The 17,992-nt window shown below is 45.9% G+C and overlaps 1 protein-coding gene across 1 annotated transcript in view; it reads left to right on the forward strand.

The window, feature by feature from the left end:
• TTC28 (tetratricopeptide repeat domain 28) overlaps positions 1-17,992 on the forward strand; it is a 372,574-nt gene that overhangs the window by 285,213 nt on the left and 69,369 nt on the right. The window contains 5 exon segments of the mRNA XM_023762971.1: positions 7,915-9,256; positions 10,493-11,016; positions 14,540-14,649; positions 16,469-16,598; positions 17,551-17,769. Coding sequence (XP_023618739.1) covers positions 7,915-9,256; positions 10,493-11,016; positions 14,540-14,649; positions 16,469-16,598; positions 17,551-17,769 — 2,325 coding nt within the window.

Genomic DNA, 17,992 nt, shown 5'->3' on the forward strand with positions numbered 1-17,992 from the left:
GAAACAAAAGAACTGTTTGTTTCATATAGAAACGAACTCCCTGCAACATTCTCCGCATTGTTAACTTATGAGGGTGCCTCCCACCTCTCATTGTGATCCACAATGAAAACCAGGCACACTTTGCCTTTTCCAAACAGTGACTAATGGCGGAGCTTGGCCAGGCAGGCCCGGCATATTTTTCACTCCGCTCTGGGCTCCCCACCAAGTTCTCTCGCAGTGGCCTGGCCACGGCCATTAGGGATGATTGTGCCTCGCACTTCCTACCTCATCATCCATCTCCAGAGCACCCCTCTCCAGCCACCTCCTTTTTAAATAGGTTTAATTATTATTTCCCCTGCTTCATGGCACAATTAATCTTCCCCACCGCCTCGGAATTTACGGCCGTGCAGAACCAGGGAGTTTCTGAGCTGCTCACCTGCAGTCTGGGTTTTTAACTATCGGAGGGGAGTAGGAAGTGGGGCCATGGAGGAAGGCCGTGAAATACCTGTGGGCGCCAGTGGGCTCCAGGCTGGCTTCTTGCTATTATTTACCCCAGGTGTGCAGGACAGTGGCAGGAGGGGATTACAGAGGATCTAGCTTGGCCTCTGTTCAGCCTATGGGGAGCCTTGAGGGCCAGGGTGAGCAATTAGGGCTCTCTATTTCGACTACATTTTATTTCCTCCAAGTTTGGTTATGAGATGAATGAATTCTGGGGAACCTAAAGTACAGCGGGGCAGCTATAGTTAACAATACTTAATATATTTGAAATTTGCTGAGAGTAGAAATTAAACATTCTCACTACAAAAGATGATGAATGTGCAATTTAACTTGATGGTGGCAATAATTTCACAATGTATATATACCAAGTAATCACATTGTATACTTTAAATATTTACTGTTTTGTCAATTATACCTCAATAAAGCTGGGAGCAGGGACAGACAAGTAGTTTCTAATGGAGTGTGTTTGTGGGAGGGAGAGATGGCATCCTCGGCCTTATTATAGCAGCTCCTCCGAGTGGAAACAGAAGAGAAGGGCAGTTGGGATCTGGGACAAAAGTGTCACTCAACTCTCCGTGTCACTAAAGACATCCTCAATTGCCGCTGAAGCAAAAGAAGATAACAGGCTCTTAGCTTCACTTATCCTTTGGAGGAGCAGGAAGAGCCTGGTGGGTTGGTAGGAAAAGTAGACAGATGTAATTAAGATAAATGATGGCAGAAGAGACATGGATGGCCCAAGAGGTGGTGCCCACACTAGTGATTACATCTGCCTCCTCCTCCTCCTCCTCCTCCTCCTCCTTCTCCTTCATTCCTTAGGAGTTTCCGGTCTCTAATGTGCACGTCTTTGCTCTAGATACAAATTTAGCCAGGCTGTTCTTATATAGCTGCCACAGGGTTGCTTTGGCCTGACAGTGTACTGTTAATAAAGAAGAAGTGGGTATAAAGTCATGACCGATTTCACCAGCTTCATTCCAGAAGGGGAGCAGGTGAAAGAGATGGACTCCTGTGTCAGAAAAACCTAGATTCCAGTACTAGTCTTGCCCCTGAAAGCCGTGTGGTCCCCGTGCGTTCTTGTCTTCCGGGTCTCTGAGACCACAGCAGTGACTTCGGGACTGTTTTGAAGTATGAATGAGATCATCAGATAGAAAGCAGGCACAAGTTCTCAGGAAAAGCTTACCTACTGGGAAGATGCTTGTAGCTGACGTCATAGAACTGATTTTTTAATTTCTGCCATTTAAAAATAGCTGTACCTTTGCTGTCCTTTAGGGACAAAAAATAATGGGGCCTTGTCTGCGGGTACATAAATAGTAACCGGAGAATGAGTTAGAGAAAACATCCAGTGGTTGCATTTCTAATACAGAGCACTTTGATTCCAGCCCTCTGTTTACTAAGCAGGCATTTCTCCTCTTCCCCACCCCAAGCTTTGAGATATTTTAGGTACAATATACAGAAGCTCTATGTGGAACTCGAGAGGGAGAGGGTCCGGGGAACCTGAAGATGTCTGCAGTTAGAATGATGGGTGCCCTGGAGAAACCGGGGCCACTCCTCCTGGCGAGGGGGCGCCTTGGGAAGAGCAGTTGAGCATGTGCAGCAGGTGTTCCCAGCTGCTTTCACCATCCCCGCCCACGTTTCCTGTTTGATAGACAAAATAGCATGTTGTCCTTTTAAGATCACTTGAAATGAAAGGTACAACTAAATATCATGATTATAAAATTGAAACAATGGGACAAGCACCGTGTTGTTTGCAGTCTGTACATGCTCTCCTCCGGGCCTGGAGAAGGATAAGGAGGTTGGTACAGCTATAGAGACTGGCAACCAGCTGATTTCTTTCTCTCCTGTGGTCCCAAAGACGAGGAAATGAACTTAAACATCCACATCAGGACTTAGCTATTAGAAAGTGTTTCCCAGTCCAAAATGGGCTACAGAACAGCTCTCTGCATATCTTTCTTATTTGATTTAACTTTCTATTGTGGAATTTTACACACACACACAAACACACACACACACACACACACACAGAAAGAGAGGACAGTACTGTATAATGAACCCCCACTAAGCTCATAAACCAGTTATCAACATTTTGCTAATCTTGTTTCATCTGTTTTCATAAACACGCATGCATGCATGCACACACATGCTTACTTCCCAACCCCCGCTAGAGTATTTTAAAGTAAATCGTAGACACCATGTCATTTCATTTGTAAATGCTTCCATATGTATTTCTAACAGATGAGAACTTTATAAAACACAGCTACTGTCCCAGTTCACACCTAGTGAAACTGATTAATAACAGTTCCTTCGCATCTTCTGCTTATTTTAAAAGCAGATGGGCTCTGGGTCAAGCGTCCCTTCCTCAGCTCTGCTACTAACGCACTTCCTCTCACTGGGCCCAGGTCATGTCTTTATAAAGTGAGCCTGTGAGAGAGTCTCTTCCAATCCCCAATTCTTATGTTTCCCCTGAGAATAGCTGGTGATGTGGCCAGGATGGAAGCCGTGGATGAACTCTTAAACCCCCATTTGGATCATGAACTATTAATAATCAGAACAGTAATATGCTCAGGAAATGATCAGAGCACGTCCATTGTTTGTGGAGGCACTGAAGCCCTACTTTTACAGAATTCACAAGTGAAAATGCAGTCAGAATTCACTGCTGAAACGCTAAACATTCCAGTTTCAGCAGAAATTCTCCTGCTTGGCTTGTCCCATGCATACCTCCATGGATGTTTGCTGGTCATGGTTAATAATAAAAGCAAAATGCACTGAGCACTTGCTATGTCCCGGCACTGTGCGAGCTTCTAAGAAGCTTGGTCTCCTTGGCTTTCACAACGGCTCTTTGTAGTCGGTATTGCTATTCCCAGGGCAGTGACCACTCCTGACAGAGGTGGAGGCCGAGGGTGCTGCTGTATACATCCATAACCACCCCCCCTGTGAGAACTCCGCTTTGTGGAAGGTCTTCTGCCCCACTAATCTTCATTTAATTCCCCTCCCCGAGCACGTTGTCACCTCGCGCACCCCGCTGACAGGCCCTCTGCAAGTCCTCATCTGAGTGACGGCCCTGGAAAATCAAGCTGCGGTCTCCAAAGGGAAGGAGGATCTGCAGATTATCTCCTCAGCATGTGCAGTCACTCTGCTGGCAGCTCTCGGCAGCTTTTATGTTGCCTCAATAAAGAGAAAGGCTGCCAATTGTGTGTAATGTTCCGTTCAGAATTCTCCTGGCTGGCAGCGGCGAGACAGTAGAGACCCAGGGCAGATGAAAAAAATCCTCACTCAGCCAGATCCATATCCTTTCGCCTTTGCTCGTGTCCGGAAGTTGTTTTGAGAATCTTCCTATAATTCTTTATAGATCCTTGGACGTATCAGACCGGGAGGGAAGGGAGGAGGGAAGGGGGGTGCGCGGGCAAGCTGGCTGGGGGTCAGATCATTTTGCCATAACCAGCAGGCAGTTTCTTTCACAAATCATTGAACCCTGAGTAGCCATTATCGTCCCAACTGCTCCCTATTAACTAGGCCAGACTCTTAAGGCCCTGAGAGCCAGACAGCATTCCCCTTCCTTTCTCGCACTCTGCTCAGACCATGGGTAGAAAGCAGGCGACAGTTTACACAGATTATTGATATATACTAACATGTTTCTCATACCATTTCTTTGAGATGATTATCACCTGACCTTATTAATAAGAAGGCAAACAACATCAGAAAGTTTTCAATTTAAAAAAGAAAGAAAGGCCCAGAGACATAAAGTGGCTGTCTCAAAGATACTCAGCTAATGAGGCGAGAGCCAGGCTTGTAGAACAGGCCTTCTGACTTAAAGTTCTGTTCTTTGCCATTATGGTGTGCCTTCTAGATATTTCGTCAGCTTCCTGGATGATGGGGTACCAGTGGGGAGCAGGGAGCTAGCAAGGAGACCTGTGTCTTTGGTGGTAGGGAGCAGGAAAAAACCTAAACTTCCTCTGATTGCCTTCTCTGAAGGTCTCAACATCCTCTTAGCAACCGACTAGTGATCATATTGGCTTAAAAATCATTACAGTGAAATCCAAAGCTGGGGGGATGGGGGATCAATGCAAAGACATTGCTGGGGAGAAAGTGCTCAGAGGGGATGTGGGCACGCTGCTGCCCTCCCCGGCTCTGGCTCTGTCCATGACTATGGACTGGTGGCTGGGCAGATATTTTGACTCTCATTTCAGAAATGCAGAAGCTGAGGAGAGAGGGAGTGAAATGATTCATTTTCTTTAAGGATACCTGGAAATTTGAATTCTAAACGTTTTCTCTTTAGATAAAAGCATTTGAAGGGTCCAGGCTAACTGCTGGTCTTTTGAACGGAAATGTTGACGTCACTAATAATTTGTCACCACTAACAGGGGTCCTGGGTAATGCTAAGGTATTGCCTCTTGGGAAGCTCAGAGTTTCTAACCTTGAGACAGGTTCTGAAGACGCTCATCCTTCCAGCTTGGATGTGGGCGACATCTCCAGCCCAGGGGAGTGGCCAGACCCAACCCCCAGGAATATCACTCCTCTTATTGGATCAGTTTCAAAAATTCTTTCAGTAATTTTTAAACCAAGGGTTATGCATTCATCATAGAAAAAACACTGACAATACAAATAATCAAAAAGAAAAAAGTGCCATTCCACCACCCCAAAATTATTACTGTTAACATTTAAATAAATTTTATGTTGTATGTGTGTATATTATAAATGTAAATATATACATATATACATATATCCTATTTAATATTTTTATTAAAATGTACTGTTTGTGACCATATATCCCATTAACATATTACAATTTTTTTCCCATGTCAATATGTAAACTTCTTTACCATTTTTAATGGTACCATGTTATTGCATTGCATAGAGTACCATGATTTCTTAATTATTTTTAAATTACATATTTTACTCATACAAGCAAATACACAGAAGAATTGCCATAGTTTATTTAATCTCTGCCAGCTCCAGCATTCCTTTTCCTTAAAGCATCTAATACATCCAGTAACTAGTATTTGAATTTCACTTTATAGTTTACAATACACTTATACATACATTATTTCATTTGATCCTTTAAGGCTTGTATCATATTACTATTTTCCTCATTTTATAGATGAATCTTAAAAAGCTCAGAGAGGCTAAATGATGTATGCAGTACCCTAAGTCCAGTTAATGTCAAAGAGATGCTGGGCCCAGAGATGGACACACCTCCTGTGGTAGGGCAGACCTCCATCGTAGGCAGGGAGGAAGTGGGGACCAGAAGAGCGGCCCTGACATGCTCCTGTCTCCCCCCGCCCCCGCCCCTAGGCATTTATTATGTGTACTGACTTGTTTCGTGACTGTTTCCCTTATGACTGTATGCTTTTTGAGAGCAGACACCTGTCTTCATTTCTCTTCTCCCCTGCTCCCACCACAATATTAGTGTACAATACTCAGTTCATGTTTGCGGGGTCGGTGTGTAAGTGAATGAATGAATAAACAAATGAACAAGTGAATGAATGAATGAACGAACTAATGAAAGGTGTCACAGAGATAAGCAAATTGCAGGGGCTGGATTTTGACAGCTTCCTCCTTGCCTCTATTTTCAGTTCAGATATTTTAATAAGCCATCTTGGTATCTGAGTTTTTGTACTTCTGCAGGTTTTTGTCACCACTGCAAAGCTCCCACACGGATGCATGGAAAAGCATGTTCAAAACCAAGGGCAAGGAGAAACTGTCTGCATGCTAGATTCCCTCTAGCTTTTCCAGTGCCCCACCCTGGCCCCAACTGGGATGAACCAGGCTCACCTTAAAGGCATCTCCGAAGTTACCTCTCTAATATCCCTCATTTGGAACTACTTGATATTTATGATCTCATTTGAACTGCTTGTGAAAACAATGGCTTAGCTTAGCAGCTTATAGCATACTTTATGAGGGTTGTTTGAAGTGCTATTATTGTTGACAGTAAAAGCTGTATAGCAGAATTACAAGAAATTTTGGAACAAAAATCATTCAAATCCCATCACCTAACAAGGCATCTATTTTTATTTTGCATGATCTCCTCAAAGTCTTGTCCTTGTGCATATTTTTTTTCCTACTCGTCACAGGGAGCATGCAGCATTGTTTTCTGCTTTTTCCACTTAATATTATTGTAAGAAGCCATAGCTGATTTGGCTCAGTGGGTAGAGCATCAGCCCGCAGACTGAAGAGTCTCAGGTTTGATTTCAGTCATGGGTACTTCCCTTGGTTGCAGGCTGGATCCCCAGCCGGCCATGGTCGGGGTGCATGTGGGAGGCAACCAATCGATCTGTCTCTCTCACATCTATGTTTCTCTCTCTGTCACTCCCCCTCCCTTCTACTCTCTCTAAAAAAAGCCAAAAAAATCATTATTGTAAGAATCTTTCCTCCCCCACCATTTTTCTGCGTAGACTTTATAATTATCTTTTTTAAATGTTGTTATTAATTTTTTTAGAGAGAGAGGAAGAGAGAGGGATAAAGATGCACGAGAGAGAAACATCAATTGGCTGCCTCCTGCACACCTACTGAGGATCAAGCCCACAACCCCAGCATGTGCCCTGGGCCCTGGCCAGGAATCCAACCGTGTCCTTCTGGTTCATAGGTCAACGCTCAACCTCTGAGCCACTCCAGTGGGGCATAGTTATGTTCAAAAACCCTCTATTGGATTGATATATGGCGGCCCCTGTGTTTGCCATTTAAGATGTTCCTGATTTTCCACTAACCCATACTGTGGCAGTAAACATTGTTATGCATATAGCTTTTGCATTTGTTGCCTGATTTCCTTAGAACGCTGCCCTCCCATGAGGAGCTTTGCAGGGTCTGAGCAGCACTGTGCTTGTGGCTCTTGCCATGCTGCTTCTCCAAAGGCTGTGCCAACTTATGTCCAGCAGTGATGTGTTTACCCGTGTCAGGGCAGCTTCATCAGTATAGGATGTTGTTTAAATTTTTTGTTGGCTAATTTAGTAAACATAATGTGGTACTTCAGGGTTGCTTTATTTTGCATTTCTTTGATTATTAAAAGAAATTAGCATTTTTTCCCTCTGGGTACCTTTTGGATTTCCTTGGATGTGAGTTGTCTGCTGCCTCAGTGCTTCGCCCATTTCAGTAAATTTAAATCTTGATTTTTTAAAAAGCCAGACCCAGTAAAATCTTTACACACAATAGCTATTGTATTTTTAATATATTTTCCAGTATGGTGTTTGCCTTTTAATTTTAGATATATATTTGTAGTAGAAAACATCTTATTTTTATAATCAAATCTGTCAATGTTTTTTTTGTTGTTGCTTCGAAGCATAGAAAGCTACCCTCCCTCTGGAGACCTAATAAATATTTAATTCTACCTTCTGTTATTTTAAGCTCTTTAATTCATCTGGATTGTATTTGAGTATAACTTAAGTTGCAAATTACAGTTTTTTCCAAATTGCTAATGTTATTCTAACCTTTTTCTGTTCTCTTTCTCAGGAATCATACACCAGATGAAAGGTGATTATGATACTGCACTGAAACTCCACAAGACCCACCTGTGCATCGCCCAGGAGCTGAGTGATTACGCTGCTCAGGGCCGTGCCTATGGGAACATGGGCAATGCCTACAATGCTCTGGGCATGTACGACCAGGCGGTCAAGTACCACCGGCAGGAGCTGCAGATCTCTATGGAAGTGAATGACCGCGCCTCGCAGGCATCCACACACGGGAACCTTGCTGTGGCCTACCAGGCCCTGGGTGCCCACGACCGGGCCCTGCAGCACTATCAGAACCACCTGAACATTGCCCGGGAGCTGCGTGACATCCAGAGTGAGGCCCGGGCCCTCAGCAACCTGGGCAACTTCCACTGCTCTCGGGGGGAGTATGTCCAAGCTGCCCCCTACTATGAACAGTACCTCCGGCTTTCTCCAGACCTTCAAGACATGGAGGGAGAAGGGAAGGTCTGCCACAATCTCGGCTATGCCCATTACTGCCTGGGAAATTACCAGGAGGCGGTGAAGTACTATGAGCAGGATCTGGCACTGGCCAAAGACCTTCATGACAAACTGAGCCAAGCGAAAGCTTACTGCAACTTGGGCCTAGCATTCAAGGCTCTATTGAACTTTAGCAAAGCTGAAGAGTGTCAAAAGTACCTGCTGTCCCTAGCCCAGTCCCTGAATAATTCCCAGGCTAAATTCCGAGCCTTAGGGAACCTGGGCGATATATTCATCTGTAAAAAAGATATAAATGGTGCAATAAAATTCTATGAGCAGCAGCTGGGCTTAGCTCATCATGTAAAGGACAGAAGACTGGAGGCCAGTGCATATGCAGCCTTGGGCACTGCATACCGAATGATCCAGAAATACGACAAGGCCTTGGGTTATCACACGCAGGAACTGGAGGTATATCAGGAGCTGAGCGACTTGCCAGGGGAGTGCAGAGCTCACGGGCACCTGGCTGCTGTCTACATGGCCCTTGGGAAATACACAATGGCATTCAAATGTTACGAAGAGCAGCTGGATCTAGGGCAGAAGCTGAAGGATCCAAGTCTAGAAGCCCAGGTCTACGGCAACATGGGCATCACAAAGATGAACATGAATGTGATGGAAGAAGCCATCGGCTACTTCGAGCAGCAGCTGGCCATGCTGCAGCAGCTAAGTGGAAACGAGTCTGTGCTCGACAGGGGCCGGGCCTACGGCAACCTGGGGGATTGCTATGAGGCCCTGGGTGACTATGAGGAAGCTATCAAGTACTATGAACAATATTTATCTGTTGCCCAGAGTCTGAATCGCATGCAAGACCAAGCCAAGGCTTACCGGGGCCTAGGAAACGGACACAGGTAAATGTGGCTGATAAACTTGCACAAAGAGCAGTTGTGACAGTAATGGCATGTGGTTTGTTAACTACAAAACATTTTCATACATATCTCATTTGGTTCATCCAATGATTCTGTGAATTTAGCAGGGGATAGTACTGCCTTTATGTTATGGAGGAGGTAACAGGCCCAGAGAGGTTAGGTTACACAGTTTAAAAGCGACAGCTGAGAGTCACACCCAGGGCTCTTTGACTCTGACTGCATTGCCTTTTTGACTGCATCGTAATGAGCAAGATAAAAGATAATAAGAACAGGAAAGATGAGTGAATCAATTTCACTGAGCTTTTCCGAATGCCTCCCACATTATATGAAGTGTTTTTTAATACATCATCTGTACCCACCAATTATTTGGCCCCCATTTTGTTGCTTTTAGGGAAAGCCATTTGATAATGGCAGGAGTGAATAAATATATACTATCATCATGCTGGGTACCTTGCATATATATCTTGCTTAACATTTATAGCAATCCTGTATTGCTCTCCATGTATTATCATCTGCTATGGGATGTGGGATTTATTATCATTTAGAAACTGAGGCTCAGGAAAAGGAATTTACGTGCCTCCACACAACTGGTTTGGTCTGCTGCCCGAATCTGTGTTCTTCCCAGTCTTATCACGTCATCTCTTAGCAGCAGCACAAAAAGATACACTGTTGGCCAAGGTGATGCTTTTCCTGCCGAATGTGGGGAGCCCAAGAAGGTGTCTGTGTCTGCAAAATATACGGCTTCTCCAGATAGGCAGGGGATTAGGGCTCCTGGAGTGGAGGGAAGGCAAGGGTCAAACTAAATCATCACCCACAGAGTGCTCGGTGGAGTTCAGGGTGAAGGATTTATAGCTGTTGTAAAGTGATTTCAAAAACATAGTCTAAGCAGTAGTGGAAATTGGGAGGCCTGAAGAACCAAACAGTTCACTTGCTATCATTGTGCCTATTAATATATTTTATGTTTCCTCTGGGGTGTATATCCCATTGAATCTCAAGCTCTTGGGAAGGTCACTAAGGGATGACTTTTGAATTGCTTTCCAGATTATGAAATTCCCCTGCATCTCACTCTAAGGGCACATGATAGATTTTAGCTAGAAGAGGAGTTAAGAGCTTCTATAGTAAGTGACAGTGACAAATGCTTTTCATTTTCTCAGGGGCTTTAGTATGTCTGCACCTGCACAAAATAATATCATTGCTTTTCTGTCTACATCCCCACAGGGCAATGGGGAGCTTGCAGCAAGCCCTTGTGTGCTTTGAAAAGAGGCTCGTGGTCGCCCATGAGCTCGGGGAGGCCTTTAATAAAGCCCAGGCCTATGGAGAACTGGGAAGCCTGCACAGCCAATTAGGGAATTACGAACAAGCCATTTCCTGCCTTGAACGCCAGCTGAACATTGCTAGGGAGATGAAAGACCGAGCTCTGGAAAGTGATGCGGCCTGTGGCCTGGGGGGCGTCTACCAGCAGATGGGGGAGTATGATACAGCCCTGCAGTACCACCAGCTCGATCTGCAGATCGCAGAGGAAACCAACAACCCCACATGCCAGGGCCGAGCCTATGGGAACCTGGGCCTGACGTACGAATCTCTGGGCACCTTCGAGAGGGCTGTGGTCTATCAAGAACAGCACTTGAGTATCGCTGCCCAGATGAACGACTTGGTGGCCAAGACGGTGTCATATAGTAGCCTCGGAAGGACCCATCATGCTTTGCAGAACTATTCCCAGGCGGTCATGTACTTACAGGAAGGTAAGTGCAAAGGCCCCCGTGGTCTCTGGGTCTACTCTGAGATGGAGTTCAGAGTCTAGTCAGAGGGCAGTATGCACCGTCTGAGTGGCCACCCAGCTTGCAGTGAGGATCTCAGAAGCCACTTCCGTTCCACTCCGAAACCATGGTGCCCCCCACTGGGTGTTCTTTAATAGCACAAAGGCATTCTAGGGTCCAGAGTGTATTACCCAGCTTGTCTTACTCTGCCAGCCAGCTGCCCAAGGAGCAGATACCCTCCTTCCTGCTTTTCAGAATCCTCTGAGTGAACAACACATTCTGCCAAGGTGAATCAAATAAGATCTAATCATGTCAAACTTAAGAGTCAGAGGAAAATTCTTAGAATATATCACAACTATCCAGAAGTCCATGTTGCTGCAGCAGCTGAGGTCCAACCCTGAAGCATCAGTCTGAGGGTCACTCAGGCAGTTGACTAGACTTCCTTCTCAGAGCTATTACCTTCAGTGCTGGGATGGGGCACAGTAGTCTTGTTCCAGGCAGGCCCAGAAAGTGGCTGCAGCTGCTGTTGCTCCTCCCCCTCTCCCTGCCCTTCCCCTTCCTGACCCTCCCCCTTCCCTTCTGCTGTCAAGTTCCCTTCAGTTACCTGAGCTGTCAGTGCTGGGAGGCTTCCTTCACCTCTTCTCCACTCGGGAAAACACTGCTCCTCCCATGGGCACATTGCATCCTCCCGTCCTGGGAAAGCGGCAGGTATGATGATCTTGGCTCACTGGTAAAAGGAAATTGTTGCTGATTTCAAGCAAAAACTCTCAGCTATAGTTTCCAAGGGTTGGTTGTTTTTTTTTTTAACATATATAGTTATTTAATTGGATTTAATTCTCACAGTAACCTTGAGAGGTTTTTATTCCCATTTGCAGCTAAGTAACCTGAGACTCGGAGAGTACAATGACTTGATTCTGACTGCGTGGTCAGTCAGTGGTGAGGTGGGGCTCACCCAGCTTTTCTGACCCCAGGAACCATGTGAGACCCTGGGTGGCGTTGCTCCAAACCTCCCAGGAACAGAACAGGGTCGGGGCAGTCATGTCCCTATTCCTCCCGAGCCCCAGCTGGGAAGCCGGGAGAGAGGGAAGCAGGAAGCCAAGTGGAAAATGGGCCAGAGGCTGACGTTTCTTTGCACAGACCAGGGACTGCTCTGGCCTGCAGGCTGAGAGGTTACCGAGAGGCTGAGCGCCGCTTCCCAGACCTTATTTGGCTCCCACTCACTGGGAGCTTGCCTCGATGCATTAAATATGAGAATTGGCTTCTGGTTTCCTGAAACTTGACTGTGGTAGAATTCCAACAGACTGGGGGCGATTTTCAGTTGAATTTGTGAAAACCATTAAATTCAGACCCAGCATATGACAACCTTTCAGCTGTGTTCTTTTGTACTTCCTGAAATATTGTTTCCATAAAGCAGCTGCTTTGCCTGAGACATTGTAACATAATTCTATATTTATGGGAAACTCAATTTCATTTTTATTGTTCCTTGTAGTTTTAAGGCTCGCAGAGACCTAAATTCGTATGGTGGCATCTCCTCGGTGCTTGTTTCATGGGTGTGCTCTACCAGAGAGCCGGGGTGCCTGGGGCCAGACAAGACACCGCTTCTCGTGAGCTGTGACAGAGCAGGGCACCTGGAAGGCCTTTGGGAGTCCTCTGAGTCGGGTCTGTACCCTCTTGCAAGGAGGGAACAGTGCAGTCAGAAACCACTTCAGTGCCTTCTCTCTGGTTTTCAGAGGGGCCTATGGATCAACCTCGTGGGGCCCCACTCAGGAGACTCTCACATGTGGAGCCTCGCCTGGGTCTTTTGAACAAGCCCTGCAGGTGATTTGTAGGGATGCCCTGGTTAAAACCACTGGTTTCGTCCAGCCTTTCCTCTTTTTTTTTTTTTTTTGCCAGTGAAGAGAGGGAGCCTGGAGCAATTTAGTGGCCTTCCCTAGTCGTGCAACTAGTTCCTAGCAGACCAGCTCCAAGAGAGCTGGATGGCTGGGTCAGATCCCTAAGAGACAGAAGCAGAAACGGGCGTAACAGGTACGCTGTCTGTCCAGTGGGCTTTTAGCTCTTCGTTGTTGAACCCCTGACTATGGGCCAGGGAGTGCCCTACCTGCTGGGGACCCAGCAGGGAACAAAGCAAAGCCCCAGCTTACACAGAAGGTACCTCGGGATTGGGGTGGGGTGGGGGGGGTACCTCAATGATTTTACTTCCAACTCATAGACCCAGAGCTGGCAGGGATAGCTATGTTGAAGAATGAGTATGGTTAGTTTGTTGAAGGTTAAAACAGCCAGTATTCTCCTGGTTTTCATCCAAGATCCATCTTCTTTCATTTGTGTTTCTACTCTGTGAGGTATTTTAAAATGTGAATAACTTGCAAGTATTATTTTTGTTACCCAGTAACATGATTTAAACTTAAAATGCTATTTCTAAGTTTTCTGAGTTATATGCATTTTGAAATGCGTAATATTTTTATGAGCTGGAACCTGAGTATTGCTTTTATTAGCTTCTCAACTGACTCAGTTCCTTTTCAAAAGCCTGAAATTGCATGGGCCCAGCATGCTCAGAAGCGGGCTCCCATCCACCCTGAATTAGATTAGGAAAAGGAAGTCCTTTCTCTGTGTGCGCAGCTCTAGTGTGGGAGCCTTCACGCTGTCTTCTGGACAAACTAACGCCTGTGTCCAGAGAGCAGGGAGGGTAATGAGGACAAAGTAATGCTGAGAACCACTCAGTGGCCAGTACAATAAGTGGGCGCCCCCTTATTTGGCTCCCACAACGCCTGGGAGGTTGCTGGTGTCCTGAAATTCAGAAGCTTACTGTAGTAAGTGACCCGAACTGCAGGTGTCTATCGGAAAGCCTTTAGAATGGGGACAATCTTATTTAAGACTTTGGACTCATAATAGCACTTGTTCTGCAACCCCGCTGAGGCACATCAAAATCTCAGCCTTAAAGGAAAAACAGATTGGACATGAAATGCATCAGCATCAGTAATAGAAGGTGGTGTCAGGCGGTGTGAGCACTCTGCTTTCGGGAGTACATCAGTATGTCTCCCACCCACACTGATTGGATCCTGTGCACGTGAAATAGGGAACTGTATCAGCATGGCTTCTGTGCTTGACCATGGCACTGTCAGGAAAAGCTTTTGCAGCCAAAGAATTGGGTTAGATCCATTTATAGGCCCAGTTTTCATTCGCAAAGCGAGGGATTTCACATCTGGGAGGGTGGCAGGTTAGGTTCCATTCGTTTCAGTGTTTCTGCCTGCCACGCAAACCTGTCTCCTGCTGATCGCCATCACCTGAGCTCTTCCTGGGGCGCCTTGCGTGCCCTGGAAAGGTTGCTGCCATCACAGAATTTGAAGAGAATGCTTACTCTGCCTGGCTGGTTCTCCCTTTGCCCTGCACTTTATCTAGCTGTGTTAACATATTTTATTTACACTTGAGACAGAATTACCCTCCTGGACTCCTTGGCAGGTGGAATTGTGTATCTTCTATGTCTCCTTAAAATTTCTCTATCTGATTTCAGGTTTAAGGTTAGCTGAGCAACTGGGCCGAAGAGAAGATGAAGCCAAAATTCGCCATGGTCTTGGCCTCTCCCTTTGGGCGAGTGGGAACCTGGAGGAGGCTCAACACCAGGTGAGTAGAACCCTTGTCCCCGGTGGAAATCTTGGGATTACTCTTCTCATCGTAATTGGCCAGAAGGTGCTGGCCTCTGCACTTGGGTTGATGTAAAGGTTTTCCAGCCTGTACCAGCCCAGAAATGCTGAGCAGAGTAAAGATTCTTGCTCAGCTGTGTGATAGATTTCTCAATAATTTCTTTGACATTCTTGTATTATGTGCTGCTGTTCCTCATTAATCCTTAATATGAAATTACATACATACATTTTATAATAGAAGTAGTCAAGAATTCATGATTATTGGATTTAATGTCCTGATTTCTCTTCCTCTCTCTTCCTCTCTCTCTCTCTCTCTCTCTCTCTCTCTCTCTCTCTCTCTCTCTCACACACACAGTTCATGGTTCTGCCTTTGTGGGTTCCTCTGGCAGGTTGGAGGAGTTGTGAGATGGTATCATCTAAAATCACACACTTAACCACTTAAGCAGCATGTGAGTGACCACTGGGGAGGGCATTGTGCTAGGCAGAAGGGGCAAAGGATGAGGGAATGAAGTTGAGCACATGATGTGACTGAATTTGTGCCATAGCATCCTGAAATGTTATGGTATTTTACTGTACTTTTTAAACTATTAAAGGCAATTTAAAGAATTCTCCAATTTCCTGGTTTTAAAAATTAAAACTTGTATTGATGTAGTAATTTACAGTTTTCACAGTACTTTAACTCACTGCATGTATTCCTTAAGCAACCATGCGAGGTAGAATGATAACTGCCCTTTATAGAGAAGAAACGGAGGCTCGGAAGCTCACCAAAAGTCACACAGCTGGTCAGTGGCAGAGCTGGGAGTCATCCCTCTCTCCCGGTGTGTCTCTTAGTCTTAGCATTCTGTTTTTTAAATTTGCATGAACTTAACATTTGACACTGTATTTTCAGCATGTAAATATCAGAAGAGTTTTGTGATCTCACTGATAGAGAAGCCTTTAGAGCAGCAGGATAGTGTGCGTGGCTCTAGGGCGGCTGGTCCAGCAAAGACCTGACCCTGGGACACTGCTGTGGAGGCCAGTGTTTGATTCAGCTGAACTGCCTACAGAAAGCTATGCCTCTCCTGGGAGTGCACGGCCTTCATCTCATTCCCCGCCCCTCGCCCTCCCCCCTCATCTATTCCCAGCCCGCCTGCATCACACCTGTTCCCACTTCAGTCCTTAGGCACTGAGAAGTGTGTGTGCTGAATTATGGTTGCTTGATGACAAGAGGAGAGACATTTTTTAAAATTCAAAATCAGCACTTGGTTGGATTAGTAGCTGATATTTTGTTTTACAACTTTCAGACTACAAGTCTATAACCTGTCTTCTAAATCCCTTTATCCACCCTAACCTGTTTTGCTCAGTGGATAGAGCATCGGCCTGCAGACTGAAGGGTCCTGGGTTCGATTCCAGTCAAGGGCATGGACCTTGGTTGCAGGCTCTTCCCAGGCCCGGGCCCTGGTTGGGGCACGTGCAGGAGGCAACCAATTGATGTGTTTCTCTCACTTCGATATTTCTGTCTTTCCCTCTCTCTTCCACTCTCTCAAAATCAATGGAAAAAGATCCTTGGGTAAGGATTAAAAATAAATAATTCCCTTTATCTGTTAAAAATTGATTACATACCGTAAACTAGTTTACCAGGTATATGATCTGATGCCTTTCCACTAGGACCTACCTGGAAATAAAATTCATCCTTACCACCCTTTAAAAAATTTTTTTAGGTCGTACACCAAGATGCGAGCAAAAGTTGTTTTTAGTCAGTGAGTGGCTGGAGTGTGGTTTCTGGGGAATGGATAACGTTCCCTTTCCCCTCCTTGCAGCTCTATAGGGCATCGGCCTTGTTTGAAACAATACGACATGAGGCGCAGCTGAGCACGGACTACAAACTCTCCCTCTTTGACCTGCAGACGTCATCCTACCAGGCCTTGCAACGGGTGCTCGTCAGCCTAGGTGAGAGCAGCTGGGGTTCCCACCTTGAGTGTGTGGGCTTGCATATCTTAGTCGTTTAGTGATTGCTGTGATGAAATATGATTTGTTGTTACACCAAAAAATGTGTTGGATTAGAAGTTGGATTGAAAGACTGAGGGAAAATTTAAAAGAGAGAAGCAATTTCAAACAACTAGAGACCTCAGATGTTTAAACCCTTTGCCCGTGGGGATTAGGAGAGAGAAGTGTATGGGAGCCCAAAATGGAATGAGCTATCAGCTCGAACAATAATCACCTGCTATATCCATGGTGCTTTGAATAATGCCTCCCAGGCATCTTCACATTCAGTGCCTCATTTAATCTTTACCTTTAAGATGGGCAGGGCAACTATTAGGGTCCCTCTTTCTGAGACAAGGTCAGTGAAAGGGGGGAGGACCCACTCAGCAGAGGGACCAGCATGCACAGAGGCACAGAGATATAACCTGGTGGGGAGATGAGCGGGTGGGCTTGGACAATGTGAAGTGTAGAGGAGCTGCATTGAGGAGAGATAGTCAAGAGCCAAGTCCTATAGGGCTCATCTGCCAAAGTCAAATCAGAATCAGAGTTGAGCAGGAAAGTCAGAGGGTAACCAGCGTCCAAAGAGCCCAGTGAGTGGGTTCAGAAGCCAGGAGGCCGGGAGGCACCTCGGGATGTGGAGCAGATGCTAAGGATGAATCCCCTAAAGTGTGGCAAAGCTGGCTCTCATGTGGTATGGCTGCCAGACAGGGGAAGGCCGAGACCTTAGGGTGGTGTGGAATCTGAAAATACGGGTTTACCAGAGGGGACACTACACCTATCATCTGAGGCTGAACTGAGATGCTGCCATACATTGGAGTGCGGGGGTAGTGAGGCTTCTGCCCAGGATCTCTGTAGCTGATGGCCCTCTCTGTAAGCACACACCCCATGGAGTCCTCAGTCTGTCCCTTTTATCTCGTAGGCCATCATGACGAAGCCCTGGCTGTGGCAGAAAGAGGACGGACGAGGGCGTTTGCGGATCTTCTGGTAGAACGACAAACTGGACAACAGGACTCTGACCCCTACTCTCCAGTCACTATCGATCAGATCTTAGAGATGGTGAATGGCCAGAGAGGACTAGTGCTGTACTATTCTCTGGCGGCGGGCTACCTGTATAGCTGGCTGCTTGCTCCTGGGGCAGGTAAGATCTCTTTCTGTAGGAACAGGGCAATTATACACAAGACTGAACGTCTAATGAATAGAGGTGCATTACCATAGATCAGACTAAGAAGCTGATGTGGGATTTCAGCAAAGTCTCAGCCACAGTGGATAGTCCATGGTGGAGCATTCAATTAATAAGACAGCCCAGCTTTCTCATTCCCCCAAGAAATCGCTGCTCCGCACTGGCAAATGTGGAAGCATTT

This window comes from Myotis lucifugus, unplaced genomic scaffold (genome assembly GCF_000147115.1).
Source record: "Myotis lucifugus unplaced genomic scaffold, Myoluc2.0 scaffold_269, whole genome shotgun sequence".
NCBI lineage: Eukaryota > Metazoa > Chordata > Mammalia > Chiroptera > Vespertilionidae > Myotis > Myotis lucifugus.